Genomic DNA, 15,380 nt, shown 5'->3' with positions numbered 1-15,380 from the left:
CCATAAGTCTAAAGAGATCCCTCACTGCCAGTCTAATTTAGCTTCCTTACATAGGAGCACTGACCATGGGTCATGAGCCCGGTTCTGTATTGGCCCATCCATATTGGGTCCAGATCAAGTTCTCGACTAAATGGATATCTGGGTCATCAGCATCACTTGTTTGCAGCTGGAAACCTGCACACGCGGGAGCTCTCAGACAAGCTAGTACTTTCCACAGGAAAACAAACTCCTCTCACAGACAGATGGGGATACCGTGCCAGGTCTAGCCGAGGAATCATAAACTGAAACCACTTGTCCCTTATCACAGGGAATGTTAGTTTCCCTTCTTTTCAAATAATTAAATGCAGTTATTCTTCACATCAAATATGTCATCTTTTCCCTCTCCGTGTGTTTGTGCTCACTGTAAACTAAATGACCGGCATTCTTCTTGTAACAAGCACAGTAAATGCAGGTGAATGAATGAGAATAATATAAATAAGCATACAGCAAATGAGAATAATATAAAAGTAACCCACGCTCAGCAATAACTGGAGTCTGCTGTGCTGTTGATCCAGTTTGTCAGAGGCGGTGCGGATCTTCCTGGTTCAGACATGTGCAATAGTAGTAAGGGCCAGGAGTGTTTGAGCAGCATCAGAGTGCATCAGTGGTTGTTGACAGGATGTGTGTGTGGGTGGGCTGGGGGTCTCTATTTGCTCTGTTTGTGTGTTGTATAGTCCATAAGTATCTCACAGTGCAGTCACAGAGCTCAGTGTCCTACAAAGCGCTGCCTCACTGAGACAGGATTGGATTGAAGCAGGCCTTTCAGCCCTGATGTGATTTATTGCTTTCCATTTCCTCCCTCTCTTCTCTTCTCTTCTCTTCTCGTCAGTTCTCCTGTTCTCATGTCCAGAAGGATATTGTTCTTCCTCTGTCCTCTCTCGGTCCTTACACTGTTAGAGGATCATACGGTAGAGCACCCAGCTACCGAAGGTGACCCAGTGACTGGACCAGCTCAGCTCTGTCCACTTCCTGATGGTGTGATTGGCTATGCTGTCCTGGAAGAGACAACCAAGCAACATGTTCATGGTGAGCAGTCAGATGCAGATCAATGTCGGTAAAAAAGTCAACATTACAATACATTGATCACATTTATTCATTTGAAGTCACCACAAGGAGCTAAATAAATGGATTGGTGATTAACTGATTTGTTAAAAGCTGGTAAAAAAAACATTTCACTACAATTTCTAAATATCCAATTTACATAAGACCCTGTAAAAAGTTGGCAGACCACAGCGACTGCAGAATACACTTTGTAGGAGGGTAATAGGCAAGAAAATACCTGGCCGTGAATTACATTAGTGGCCTTCATAATTACTGCTCATTTGGTTAATCACCAGAAGAACGCTGCCACTGTTGACACTGATCCCTACATAGCCCCCTAGAGTTCCATCAAAGAGCATGTGTGTGGGTGGTGAAAAAAAATGCCATAATGCTTTATTCTCTCTCTGACTAGATATTTTTTTTCTCTCTCAGCTTTTGTTCAAACGTGGCATAGGGCCTACTGTCTGGTCTAGCATAAACTTTCTTTGTGGCCGAGTATCATGGGCTGTTTGGAAGGTTGTACAGCCGTGTTACAGTAGTTGTTTCCTTACCTCGCTCTCTTCCATGTCATCTGAGTTCGAGTCAAACACAGAGCCCAGATAAACCAGATGCAAGAGTGTCAGTCCACTGAAGATGAAGTTTATGAGGTACACCCACAAAGCCTGAGGAGTATTTGGAGAAGGGGAATTAACATTATATCCAGAGGGAGTGGAGAGCAGTAACTTATTATAAAAAATACACCGTATTGTTATCAAAGCTGTAGAGATACATCACCTTCTTGTGTGCATGACTGCAATCTGGTTGGCACCGCCTGGACAAGATGCATGCATTCAAGATAGTGGCTAGTCTTCTCCTCAACACTGGAAATGTAAGGAAACACATTAGTACGGTAGTATGCCTATGAAAGGAACACACTTTAATCAAAAACACCGCATGAATTCAGCATAAAATAGGACAAAAAGCCCTGTGGTCTAAAACAGAAAAGCAGTGAATCACTCCGGTTGCTGGTGCTGCTGCTGCTGCTGCACTGCACCGTGTGAAGAAGACACTACTCTTTGCTCTTGTTTGAAAAGCATCCCCTGCGAATTCTCCAGGCAGCGAGCGGAGTCTTACCATGCTCCACATACGTAATGAAGCCCAGAGATAAGAGAGCGGCCCCTAGATGGAAGCTCAGGCCCTGTCAGGGAGATAAGAAACAAAGACTCTGAGATTGTACAAAGAGAGCTAATGCCCCCACGCTCAAGCCGGAACTGAAATGATAGGGCACAGGCTGGCTGTGTACACTGGCAAAACTACAGACCAGCAAACAAAGGACCTGATATTAGGGCTGCACGATATATCTAAAATGTATCGTTATCGCGATATCAACGCTTGCAATGGACGTACCGCAAAGATTACTTAATTTTCGATAAAATTCGATACATTTTCTGTGCCGTGCATTCCATACAGTCTATCATCAGATTCAGACCCCATTCTGCAACACGTTCTTGACTCAACAAATTAGTGGTCAGAAAACCATGTTAAGTTGACATGCAGTTAAATGATTATGTTTACATTTATTACAAATTTTGAATGCTTTAAGTAGTTTTCAAGTTTTTATTTATTTCAACTTAATTTTGTTGGCCGTAGCAGAAAATGTTTCAAGGGGCCAAGATTATTTATGTCTGGCATTTCCATTGTAGCTGCATTTTTCCCAATAAAAATAATGTTGGAATGGAATCAATGCATTTATTTTTTAATAGTCTGCATAGTCTATGCTAGCAGCAAGAAGAACGGAGAAAAACATTACATATTTAAATATCGCAAGTTATATCGTTATCGCAGTACTCAATAATGCTATCGCATATCACATGTTTTCCTAATATCGTGCAGCCCTAACTGATATCATTCAATTCAATTCAATTCAATTAAAAAAAAAACTTTATTTATCCCTGAGGGGTAATTTCTCCATGAAGGCACAGTGACATGTAAGACATAACATAACATATAAGACAGACAGGGCAAAGGGAAGAACAGAACAGGCATGGGTGTAAGGGGGGGGGGGGGGGGGGGCAGAAGCATAATTATTTAAGTTCAAAAGGGGAATAGCCTTAAGTAAAGGTAGCCTTCCTCCTGTTAGTCCTGGCAAGAAGACAGTGCAGATGCCATTATGCATGTGCTTTACTTTCTAAGGTTAATTCCTTAGGGAACCCACTTTACCCAGACCAATACGAATCACAAGGTCAGGCAAATTTGGATGTCATTGCATAGATAACCTTTTGCCTCATGGTCTCTTAGACGTAGAGGGCTATTTTGCTGAAGCAGTATAGGCATCACAGATGTGCCTTTATTAAGGGATGCACTGCAGGTTGAAGTCCATCTCAGCTAATCGTCCCTGAAGGCCATTGCCATCTGTTTTATTTAAATTATTAACATGCCAGAGTGCATCAAGAACAAATGTGCAGAATGACCTTATGCCTTAGCATGGGACATTGAAGGCATGGTAATGGAAACACAGACTGTACTCACGTGAAGCAGTGCACTGGCTGTGTAGGTTATAAGGATGGCTGTGAAACTGCCAAATTTGAGAGCACTTTTAAAAACATCTGTGTGGGAGACAGACAGACATAGGAAATACAGACGAGTAAGATGAGTCACAAGAAACTGCTCTTAATCACCCTGCAAACTACAGTATATTAAGTCAAAATGTTTGTGCTGTTCTGGCTCCATAACTGATCGGATATGGAAACTAAGAAGACATGTAGGAGAAACAGTGTCTATATACAGATCGCCCTGGTTCACAATCTGACAGCCAAGCCTACACACTGTCTACTAATCTCTTTCCAAATGAGTGATCACTTAATTGGGCGGCATTTAGTGTTGAAAATGTATTTACTGCTGTTGCCTGAGGATATCAACTGCTACCGCATGGCTGACTGGGTTCAAGGCTTATAATTTAACAGACAGTAAAGCTCAGCAAGATACTGCTACACTGCTGGAGAGACATACTGTAAGTACAAAATAGAGACAATGTGAAATCCGAACAGTGGGTCAAAGATGAGTAAATCTGCACACTGGAACAGTAGGATATTAAATAATTCATCAAGAAGAATCCCTGCACCTACTAATGCACACATTATTGAACATTCATTTACATCATAGGAAGCCCGAAGAAAGTCTGCCACCAAGCAAGGGTACGAGCTAAGAAGCAAAGCGACAAGGTAAGTGAACCTAGATGTTCCAAGTTAGATAGTACAGGACAGAGCTATGAAGTAAAGAACTTGACTAGAGGGGCAGGCATTTGGGTCAAACTATTCATCTGTAATAGCTGGAAGATGTAGAAGAAGTAGAACATCCACTGGAGACTCATCAAGACACTTTCTTAAAACAAATACCCAAGTCACTCAATTTTCTGTGTAAACCCTTGACTGTTCCTCTAAACACACAGAGAGAGTGAGCAAAAATGAGCCAGCAATTAGCCCACTTCACAAGATGTCTCCACTGTGTAAACTACTGTAACTTCCTCTGGAACAGCATAGTCCACAGAAAAGACAAAAACAGGAAGACATTTTACTCAGCCAATTATGGGATCATCAACAAAGATGGACTCCTGGACACTGTGAAATGGGCTTATTGGACGAGTCCTTGCTGGATTGCGGAAGCTGCTAAATTCTATAGACTATAGTGTAGGTCAGAAAGACTGGAGGCTGATAGTTTGGTTTGGTCTGTGTGGAGAGCAAGCCGAGACATCAGCAACACTCACATGTATTCAGCCACTGAGACATGGGCTGGTTCCAAGAGGTCACCACGTCCACCATGGACCTGGGAAACTCCACGTTTAGAGGCTTTGCCACCGTCAAGTCCCTGGAGGACAACAAACCATTGGTGGAGGTTATTGTAGGTCAAAGGTGAAGCGGGACGTTTTTGCTGTGTAAACCAAAAATAACCAAAATACTGTATCTGTAGACTTACACAGGGCTACATTGGGCTACATAACTGAAGTGTTCTGTTCACGCAGTGTCTGCTGCAACAATTAGCTTCCACTTTAATCAATGGATCCGGCTATACCAGACGTGATGGCAGCACATACATTCCAAACTATTAGACCAGTCTTCCAAAACTACCCATATGGAAAAGATATAGAAAAAACGTATATGCTAGCAATGTGTTTTATATACAAAACTTGTATGATTTACTCTTGAAAGTGGCCCCTTTCTCGTTTTCCTCATACAACGTCATATATAGTCCTTACAGGTTACAATGTTTTATATGTTTCCGATTACACAGATTTAGCAAGGATCTTATAATGGTTTCACTGTCATATAAACACCTGATAGATTTTTTATATGCCATATAAGTTTTTTCTATATCTTTTCTGTATGGGTAGACCAGTCTTCTAAAACTATTTTTACGCTATGCGAATGGAGCGCTTCAGGTGCGTACGTGCCGTAGCCTCTCTGTTACAATAACAATGCAGCAATTCATATTGTTGTGTAAAGAAGCGGCAACACTGACCACTTAAGGTTCTCCTTCTCTTCTGTGAAGCCAGAGCCTGCCAAAGTGGTGGTGGTTTCACTGAGGTAACTCACAAAGAAGTTGCTGAAATGGAAGGAGAGGGTATTCTCGTACCCCAGCAGCCACCTACAGAGGATGAAAGAGAGTGTACGTTTAGGAGATGAAAAACAAGCTGAAACAAGCAGCTCTGGGCAGCTGTGCTTAGGTGCACACTTTTCCCTCTTGGATGGAGAAAAGCTTACCTTGCAAGACTCCCCCTGCGAATCAGTGAGGCGAAAGAAAAATTAATAATTAAACTCTGATGCATAATAAATACACATACATTCCCTCACTCCATGCACATGTATTGTATGCAAATTGAATACATCATTCCATAACTCCATAGACAAGGGACATTGGGAATAAGAGTGTCAAGGTTGAAAATGTGAGGTATTTAAAATTAGCTGGTACAGTAGTTACCTGTTCTTTCGTCTCTTCTTGCTTTAGAATGATGACCAAACAGTGCCAACAGAGGAAGTGACGGCAAAGAAGAAAAGCAGAGTGGATTTAATCATCACCATCTTCATTTGATGGCCATACATAATGGGATTTACACACTCAACAAAAGCAAGCTACAGCCTTTTATGTGAGTCTGGCTTACTCTGTAGAGCAGAGTTGCCTAGTTCTACTCTTGAAGCAGCCTCACCATGCACATCTCCTGTATAATTCTCATGGTCAGGAGCAGAGCCGCAGGTTTTCGATAGCTCTGGTCTGGAGTAGCTAAACTCTAACTTTTGCTAACTGTTTACGTTTAGCTAAATTTGATTAAGTGTACAGATTGAAACGGGGAAGGATCAGGGTGGGATGAGGAGGAGGGAGGGTGGCAGGAGCCTCTCCTTAGGTGAAGGTTCTAAACCATTTGTTCTAGGATGTAGCTTAACAGTCTACTCTGCACTGTGCTATCAGCTCCCAACTCGTTGACTCTCAGGACCACAACAGTCCCCAAAAATATCGAAAGAGAGTGCAGGGGGACTAAATGTGAGAAGTTCTCTGTGCTTACCGGATCAGTCTGTCGGTGAGGATGGGAATGAAGTAGGGGAAGAGGTAGGGAGCTACACAGTTGGAGACGAGCAGGCAGAACAGACTCTTGGCCCAGCTGGTGAAGGCCTTCAGGAACCACCTGAAACTCTGTAGGGAAGGAGAGACCACGTCAGCATACAGGTCGAGAGCCAAAAACAACTCATGCTCATCAGGCACCAGTCAGAAGGTACTATAGACCCCTTCAATGTTTGTTAGCATCCAGAGCCCATGTTGGGTGCACGCGCAGCATGGGGTCAGGATAATGGCGGAGCTAATAGACCAACATGTTGAGCTGTCAAGGTATGCACAGTCATTGTTTTCCCAGAACTACAAACTGTACCGTAATAAATTAGTCTTAGCTGATGGTGATAGTCTGCCTGATCCTGAGTTAATAACAGAGTGGGTAGACAACGTTAGCAAGTGGCCAGCCAGAGATCCATCGGCCTACCATATACGGCTATCTGGTTGACAAACCCAGTGTGTACACATGTAAATGTAGAACAAGTAGACATTTTCGTTTTTCCCCACACACACAATTCAGGGATGGAAAGCTTTCTGACCCTGATAGGCCTGCACATTTTTCTGTGACGTGAACCATAAATTGGTCAATAGGGTGCTGTCCTTCCAAACCAGGCTTGCACATCATTCATCCCTACCAGTATTACACTTGAATAAGCTAGCAATGGAAAATAGTTTGATCCTGTGTGATGATACTGCCAGGGCTGATAGACAAGAAATTATCAAATACATTCAATGACAATATAGAGAACAGCCTTTATTGGCATTGTACCTGAAGCCTGAATTCAGGCACCATGCCTGAACTCTATCAGGCCTGTACCACACTCTGGTACTATATAAAAATATCACTGATGATATTACACTTTAGTATTAATACTGGTACAACACCACATGTCACCAAGTATCTCTACATTATAAAATTGTAGGCCTCAGCCGTGGCGCAACTGGCTGGGGCACGCCGGCGACCCGGGTTCGATTCCCGCCCCGTGGTCCTTTCCGGATCCCACCCTGACTCTCTCACCCATTTGCTTCCTGTCTCTCTCTACTGTCCTGTCAAAATTAAAGGCACAAAAGCCCAAAAAATATACTTTAAAAAAATAGTATAGTAAGGCAGTATGCACTACTATTCTATAATATAGAGATTTGTGGTGTTGCGTGTTGTTTTTATCTAGGGTTATGGGAGGATTTAGTGGTCCTGTTGTTGTCTGCTGTATGTTGTCTGTATATTTCATGTGCTGTTTGGTGCAAAATTAATTTCCAAAAGGATCAATAAATACCTATCCATCTATGATGACCTGACAGATGCACATGAGAATACTTGATTTAGACTACACCATGGTTGATAACGGGACTGCACTCTGGATAGGCAATCTGCTGGGACACACTTTGGATAAGCCAAGTTATAGTGGTAATAGCCTACTTATTGATGGCTAACTCAACACAATCAAAACTACTTCAGAAAATGAATGAACACAAGATCAATGGTTAGACTTGAGATTATGTAACCTTCTGCTAAACTATGATCATTCTGTCAAACCCGTCATTCCGGGTTTCCGTCTACTCACTGACACTGACTGTTACGTTGATCTTGAGACACTTCCACATCTTCCCTAGCCTTTGTTTTAAGTTTGTGGGTGGACTTACCAGCTGGCGGCTTTCAACTGCCTCTTTGTAGCTGTTGTAGCTGATCCAGGGTCCGAAGATGACTGTGCCCACAAAGTAGATGTAGCCCATGAACTCCACGGGAGAAGGGACACTCTCCACTACCCCCCTGTCCAGGTCAAAAGCCAATGAGATGGCTTTCATGGCCACCACCATCTGGGACACTGAAGGGATTTTCCAAAACAGAGAGATGAAAACAGACATGAGACATAACACACAGTATGAGTTGCAGGAGACAAATAAATGTGCAAACCAGCGGAAAAGAGTATTTTGGTCTCCCTCAGCAGATTTGACTGGATATGATATCCTATGATGTAATCTAATGGAACTACACCTTCAGATGAATTTAAAAGGAGAACAGTGAAGCAGACACTAACTCCAAAGTGACTAACCTCTCATTTTATGCCAAGTGGTGGTGTCCATCATATGTGCTTCGCTGAAACACAATAACAAAAACAAACAAAACAAACAATTAAAACAAAGACTGTTCAGTTACTCTTTAATACAATTTACATTGACATCTATTCATCTGGCAGGCACTTTTATCCAGAGTGACTTACAGCAACAGAATAAAATATAACCTAGCTCTACAGCTACACAATATAATACAGAATATGTTAACATTTAGGCTACAAAGCTGCACAATAGAATGTGTTAACATTTAAGCTACAGTGCTGAGGAGGCCTTTGTAAGGATTTACCACTGCACCTGTCCATTCTAATACAATACTGTACACATTAGTTAGTTAGGGTGCCATTTAGCTAACTAAATGAAAAGTATATATTGCCTGTACACACCACTAGGCAATACACACTTTTCATTTAGTTGAAATGGCACCCTAACTAACTAATGGCATTACCATGTGGCAGGTATTGGGCCAAACAGTATTTATAGTATTTACAGGACCGAGGAATCCCTCAGATTTATTCCCTGAAGTGGTATTTGCCATTAGGTTTAACAATACTCATCACAAGTTAGCGACACAAAGGGCCTTTTTAGGTCAGCAATCTGCCATTTCATTCTATTACTTTAGAGGCTAGATGAGCGGAGTGGATGGATTCTAATGAATTTAACATCTAATTCAGAGTATTTTTTTACATGCTAGAGATGACACGTACATGGACCAGACCATAGATCTGTACCCAGGTCTCCTACGATTTGATTTAGCCCTGCAGCTCAGGCTGGAAACCTCCACATTTTTCTACCCTACTTCCGTTCCAGATCTGTGGGGACCAATCACAAACTTATCCACCTGGCACATCCGGATCGTAGGCCTGATTGCTTGGTTGAAGGACTATCCAAATGTGTACAGAGTCATTTGAACTACGCCAGTTGACTACGCTTCTTGTGCAGTAGAAAATACAGAGCAGACTCCCCAAATTAATGTTCAATGTTAAAAGATTGAGCTTGGTCCGGTAATAGCCAGGTTAATAACTTACCCCAGCAGCAGGTAGATGACCACAGTGATGCAGAGGAACGTTCCACGGATGGTGGAGTGTCGGCAGAGGAAGAGGATGAGGTAGCACAGCAGACTAAGCAGGACCACCCACACCATGTGCAGCTCGAAGAACAGGTAAAGAACGTAGAACCCGCCACCCACGGTGCTCAGGTGTTTCATGTAGCAGGGAAGCCCTGTCCACATGGAAGGAGACAGACGGTAAAGTAAACAATCACAGACCCTGTTAAAGATGATACATTTATAATGAAAAGCAGAGGTGTAACAACACTAGCATCACCAGCAGTTCTTTGAATTGTCTACATAATATTGGAGCAGTCAGTCAGTAATGCACAAAGTCTGCATGCCTTACTGTTTAAGATCATCAAGTAATGTTGAAATGCTGTGTATTGGTCTGGATGATTAGGTGATGCTTAAATGCCTTGTCTGGGTTACGAGTCAGGGAATGCTCAAATGCCAAATGATGTTCAAATGAGTTACGCTTGTCAGATAACACTAACACCGACGTTTGTCAGGTAGCCTGATGCTGACATGCTGTGTGTGGGTGAAGATTGTCAGGAAGGTAGTGTAGTGCTGAAACGCTGTGTTTGTGTTTGGGTTAGTGTTGTCAGGTAATGCTGAAACGCTATGCGTGTTTGGGTTGGTGTTGTCAGGTAATGCTGAAACACTGTGTGTGTTTGGGTTGGTGTTGTCAGGTAATGCTGAAACGCTGTGCATATTTGGGTTGGTGTTGTCAGGTAATGCTGAAACACTGTGTGTGTTTGGGTTGGTGTCTGTCAGGTATGTTGGTGTTGTCAGGTAATTGTCAGGTATGTTGGTGTCAGGTTATGTTGGTGTTGTCAGGTACCGAGCCTCCAGAGGAAGCGGCAGGTTAGACAGATGAGGAGCAGCTGCCAGGTCTGCTCCAGGCCCTGCTGGACCGTAGGGAGCAGGCATCCCCCTGGCAGCTCCGCAAAGAAATCCTGGTGGCTGGGTGCCGCTGGCATCGTGACTCTATAAAGGACATTTGAGGGGAAGCAGCATTGTATAAAAATCATTAGTGCACACTTCTGCAGACTATCACTGTCACATTGTATTGGCATGAATATGAAACATTTAGGATATTCTGAATTCTCCCTTAAACTGTATATTATATGTCAAGCCCTCATCATACCCTACATGGTGTGAATGAGGAATTATTCTTGGTTATCACATATGAATCATATGAGAATCATATCTCTAATGAATCTCATATGTATGAATACTGTATATAAGACTCTCTTATGAATCAAAATAGTGACATAAAACTTGGGATGCATCTTCAGAATGAGAGGTCACATTATCAATCACTGAATTTTTCTGGTTAAGCAACCCACAGCCTGCTAGTCTACACACTCGGGTCAAGAACTCATGCATGCACTGATGCATATGATCTGGCCGCAACAGGAACTGGGAATGCCGCTCTTCTTGAGGAATTGTTTTAATTTAACTTAAGTGATAAACACTCATATGAGCACATGAGATATCATGGGTAGGCTATACATCTCCACTAGCTCAAATGAGCTCGGGGACTTATAGCCTATACAACCATCCGCAATGCAGCTGGTAGCCAAATACAATGTATTTCTTCCTTAAACAATACATTGTTCTGCTCTTATCGGACGACACAAAAACCTCATTCTGCAGTTAGTCAGCCATGCAGCCGACTTTGTAACCGCTGGATTGTATTAATCCGATCTGACTGGACCGGCAACATCCCTCCCTCTCGACTGTTCTACACTACCGGCTGATGCCAACCGCAGCACGGATGAGACCGTATTATGCTCCAATGGAATGTAGCCTACTCACGCGCTGAAGTGTGTAGGCTATTGGAAAATATCCTTTGCAGCCGGCGTATCTTCACTTGAAACGGGAGACTAAATTCCGATCAGTGGGCGTTTGGGTTCTCCTCCGCTTCATGGACGATGTGTAGGATGCAGATGATGCTTAAAATGTGGCCGACTCCTATTGTTGCCATTAGCAGCGACGACAGCTGACTGCGACTGCCCGTCACGCAGTGGGCAACTGAATGGAGACCACGTAAGCCAATCACTTTAGTCGCTTGTAAGGAATAAGCCAATGAAAACGTATGCTCGCTGAAAAAAAACGAGGGCATCGATTAACCGGTCTGAAATGGCTGGGTTAGTCAGGCTAGGGTCCAGCGGGTTTTCTTGTGAATTCTATGCGAAGCAGCAGCTGTCTGCAAACTGAAATAGGCTACAGTAGCCTACTCAAGCAGGATCAATTTAAATGACTTAAATGATGGGGGCTCACAATGGCCATATATTTTACACTCACAAATTCAGTCAACCATCAACATAATATGGATCAGTACATTGAAAGGAAACTCACCATCAAGTATTAAAGCCATTTTGCAATTCATTTTATTAGTAGATGATGTCTACACATAGCAGATGCATGGGCTATGACCAAACAATTGTGCCATGCATAACATTCAAACAACAAATGACATTCACAAACAATAATGGCAATGGTCTTACATTTTGATTAATATTGAAGAATCATGAGTAAGTTACAGAAAAGTGAAGTAGTGTCTTTGACTCAGACAAAAGAAGGAAACGCGCTGATTTCAGAACAAACAAAATCACACCATGTCATTCGAAGACCGGTAAATAGCTTGAGGCACTCTTTTTGAGGTAGTTCTCTAGGAAAGCCCATGTTCCATCACAAATCAGTAGAGAAATTGATAACACAGAGCCCAATTCAAAGGAAATCAACACAGATTTTTGTTAGCTTTGGAATGGACATACATTAGTAATGGACATAAATGGAGTACAGACAGCCTTTACAAAAGGCTATACGAAGGAAAAAAACCCCCAACAAAAAACACTACAAACCACTGGCCTGGAATGATATAGTGTATATATGCAGCACAAACAGTAGGCCTGACTTACTCAAGGTTTCATCTGGGAATTTAAATTCAAATGGAAAGCCACTCAAGTGCAATATGCCCAAATACATTGCTAACCTATACCTACAATTCCTGATTAGCCAGCAGCAATTCAAAGTGATATTCAGTTATATCTTGTACAGTCCAGAAGCATTGGAAATAGCAAAACAAGACAGAAAAGAAAAGGCATGATTAGTCAATCATATCATCAAGAATGGGAGACCTAATCGTCGCCTTCATAAAAACATTTTCTTGCATGCCTGACTCTGCCACCAACCAAAACAATACAAAGCGCAACTTTTTGGTGTTGGATTTAATCTTCCCTGCAGCTCAAATGCACCTAGGATTTAAACTGCGGCTGCATTACAACACCACCTCAATATCATACGCAACTCTCTGCATGGCCTGCAGCCTTTTGTCTTTCCTCTTGGAGAGGGCCGGCTGGTCGTAGTACGCGTCAGACTTATGTCTCTTTTCCGGAACGCCATAGAGCGAGTGCTCGTTAATGTTTCTGCTGACATCGATCAAGGACTGCTTCTTTTTCATCTTCCTCTTTTTCTTCTTCTCAGTTAGTATCTGCTCAATCCTTGTCATCACGTGGCTGGCAGAGGGCGCTTCGTCCTCGTCGATTGTGTGCTCGAACTCATGCGGCTCGAGCATGACGGGCATGGGCATCGGGGTGGGCATGATGGGTGGTGGCGGCGGCGGCGGCGAAGCATTGGAGGCGACGGGGGGCAAGGCGGCGGGCAGCCGCAGCTTCTCCAGGTTGTACTCGTGTTCCTGGCAGAAGAGCACGCCGCACTCCTGGCATCGGTACATCTCCTCCTTCTCGTGGATGGTCATGTGGCGCTTGAGGTTGTGGTGCGTGGTGAAGGAGCGGTCGCAGCGCTCGCAGGGGAAGGGCCGCTCGCCCGTGTGAACGCGCTGGTGCTCGTGGTGGTGGCTGCGGCTCAGGAAGCGCTTGCCGCAGACGGTGCACTCGTAAGGGCGGTCGCGGTCGTGGAACTGCCGGTGCTTGGCCAGCTGCACGATGGAGAAAAAGGTCTCGCCGCACACGTCGCAGGTGTACTCGCCAGAGAAGCGCGGCCGCTGCAGTGGCTCGGATTCGGAGGAGGGCAGTAGGGCTCCGTCAGGATCGTCATCGTTCAGGTGGGACCCCGACATGGCGGCGGCATGGTGCAGGTCCCACAGAGCCTCCTCTCTCGCTTCCTCATTGGCCAGCTCGTCCTCATCAATGCCATTCAGTTCATCCAAGGCCTGCAAGGCCTCCATTGCTCCCCAGTGGTGGTGTAGCCTGCAAGACAAATCACAACACATTTGAGAGTGTGCACTTGGAAGACTAATGTAAAACCAAACTTTGTGCATCCAGTAAGCACTAAACTTTTGGCAAGAATTTAAGACAATTCCATGACAATTTCACACAAATGTACACTAATGCATACAATATGCGTGTATACCAGATGTTCATTTCGAGTTTAGAGGCAAGTTGCAAACATGCAAACTGCAATACGATACAGCTCACCTACACACGTTATATAAAAAAATAAATTAGCCTCTTAAGCTAATGCATGAATTAGGCTACATGATTTTGCCAAAGTATCAAAAATGTTCTGCACCTTCGTACTATAGAAATCAACCAGTGTTGGTTGAACAAGTACGGCCTAATCTCTACCTTCCAAAATCAAATAAAAGGCTGAAAAGAGGTACGTGCCTCAAGCCACCTTAAAACGCCAACTTTTCACACCAGTGAGAAGGACGGTAGCTTATTTGTAAGCAGAGATTGTTGCGTTGAAATTTGCCTGCACGCAAGCTAGCTTGTTTATTGAGCCACGTTAGCATTTGAACCATGCAAAGTTATCCTAGCAATGTGCATACTGAACAAACATCCATAATACACGTTCAACTTCACGTTACTTACGAACTGTCATTCATTTTGCATGAGATGCACCATAGGATGTTTCAGCAAATGCATACAGGGATGCAAAATAAGATATAAATGATAGAGAAAGGACAACACAAACAATACAAACATTCAAGTTAGCCAACCGCTAATACCACAACAGTCACATTAGCCCTATGGATTCTTGGCTACTGTCCAGCGCGCGGTTTCTTTTACAAACACGCATGTGACGTAATACACCCCAGAAGTGCCCTCCGTAAAAACAATAACACTGATTGAAACATACCTCTGAAATATACAAATTAACAGCAAACAATACTTACTTTTCAGTTGGTGAATACATCGCTGCTTGTCGGGTTGTTTTTTGGGCTATAACGCAAGCTTCCGGCAATCCGCACTAAGAAAAGTTGTGCCTCTCCTTGAGCCCCCCCTGTACCCTGCTTCCCATGCCCAAGGTTCCTTGTGGAACAAAAACAGTTCCCGCCCAAGACGGTGACCGATCCACCGTGAAGTGCACTAAAAAGAAAGGTAATTCCAGTTGCATATCATTTCACACGTTTCAACATATCTTCCTGCAATAAACTTTAAGTATGTCACCAAATAGCAACGTTGCACATTCGCACTGATTTGAAGTGCTATTGAGTCCGCCAGGTGTCGCTCCTGCTCTTTGTATATTTATTCCCTAGAAATCTACGCGACCGCCCCCATGGCAGGCTACCGCCAACCGTGATTATCATGATTATTTCGCTGCAGAACATCTCAGATACGATTGACGTGTGTTG

General features: G+C 43.4%; 2 protein-coding genes across 3 annotated transcripts; both read right to left on the bottom strand.

Moving 5' to 3' along the window:
• Positions 1–881: 881 nt before the first annotated feature.
• LOC134086930 (protein-serine O-palmitoleoyltransferase porcupine-like) lies at positions 882–9,945 on the bottom strand. Its single transcript, XM_062540126.1, has 11 exons — positions 9,753–9,945; positions 8,706–8,749; positions 8,296–8,477; positions 6,614–6,741; positions 5,575–5,700; positions 4,823–4,923; positions 3,589–3,665; positions 2,194–2,257; positions 1,855–1,940; positions 1,632–1,742; positions 882–1,034 (listed from the first exon to the last, which is right to left on the bottom strand). Exons 1-11 carry the CDS (start codon positions 9,929–9,931, stop codon positions 933–935), a joined length of 1,200 nt encoding a protein of 399 aa, XP_062396110.1. The 5' UTR covers positions 9,932–9,945; the 3' UTR covers positions 882–932.
• Positions 9,946–12,155: 2,210 nt separating this feature from the next.
• LOC134087927 (zinc finger protein 480-like) lies at positions 12,156–15,053 on the bottom strand. 2 transcript variants are annotated; one of them, XM_062541776.1, is made up of 2 exons: positions 14,922–15,053; positions 12,156–13,992 (listed from the first exon to the last, which is right to left on the bottom strand). In XM_062541776.1, exons 1-2 carry the CDS (start codon positions 14,939–14,941, stop codon positions 13,062–13,064), a joined length of 951 nt encoding a protein of 316 aa, XP_062397760.1. In that variant the 5' UTR covers positions 14,942–15,053; the 3' UTR covers positions 12,156–13,061. The 2 variants fall into 2 exon arrangements, with proteins under 2 accessions (XP_062397760.1, XP_062397761.1); XM_062541777.1 differs by lacking the exon at positions 14,922–15,053 and adding an exon at positions 14,617–14,862.
• Between the last annotated feature and the right edge of the window lie 327 nt (positions 15,054–15,380).

This window comes from Sardina pilchardus, chromosome 7, assembly GCF_963854185.1.
Source record: "Sardina pilchardus chromosome 7, fSarPil1.1, whole genome shotgun sequence".
In the NCBI taxonomy this organism is placed as follows: domain Eukaryota; kingdom Metazoa; phylum Chordata; class Actinopteri; order Clupeiformes; family Clupeidae; genus Sardina; species Sardina pilchardus.
The sequence above is the reverse complement of the archived record's forward strand: the minus strand, read 5'-3'. Positions and strand labels throughout refer to the sequence as shown.

Coding starts and splice junctions, on each gene's coding strand:
- LOC134086930 (XM_062540126.1), bottom strand. CDS start 9,931: ATGAAACACCTGAGCACCGTGGGTGGCGGGTTCTACGTTCTTTACCTG. Junction 8,750..9,752: donor GTCATCTACCTGCTGCTGGG/GTAAGTTATTAA, acceptor ATTGTGTTTCAG/CGAAGCACATATGATGGACA. Junction 8,478..8,705: donor CACTTGGCATAAAATGAGAG/GTTAGTCACTTT, acceptor AAATCCCTTCAG/TGTCCCAGATGGTGGTGGCC.
- LOC134087927 (XM_062541776.1), bottom strand. CDS start 14,941: ATGTATTCACCAACTGAAAA. Junction 13,993..14,921: donor ATGTATTCACCAACTGAAAA/GTAAGTATTGTT, acceptor TTTGTCTTGCAG/GCTACACCACCACTGGGGAG.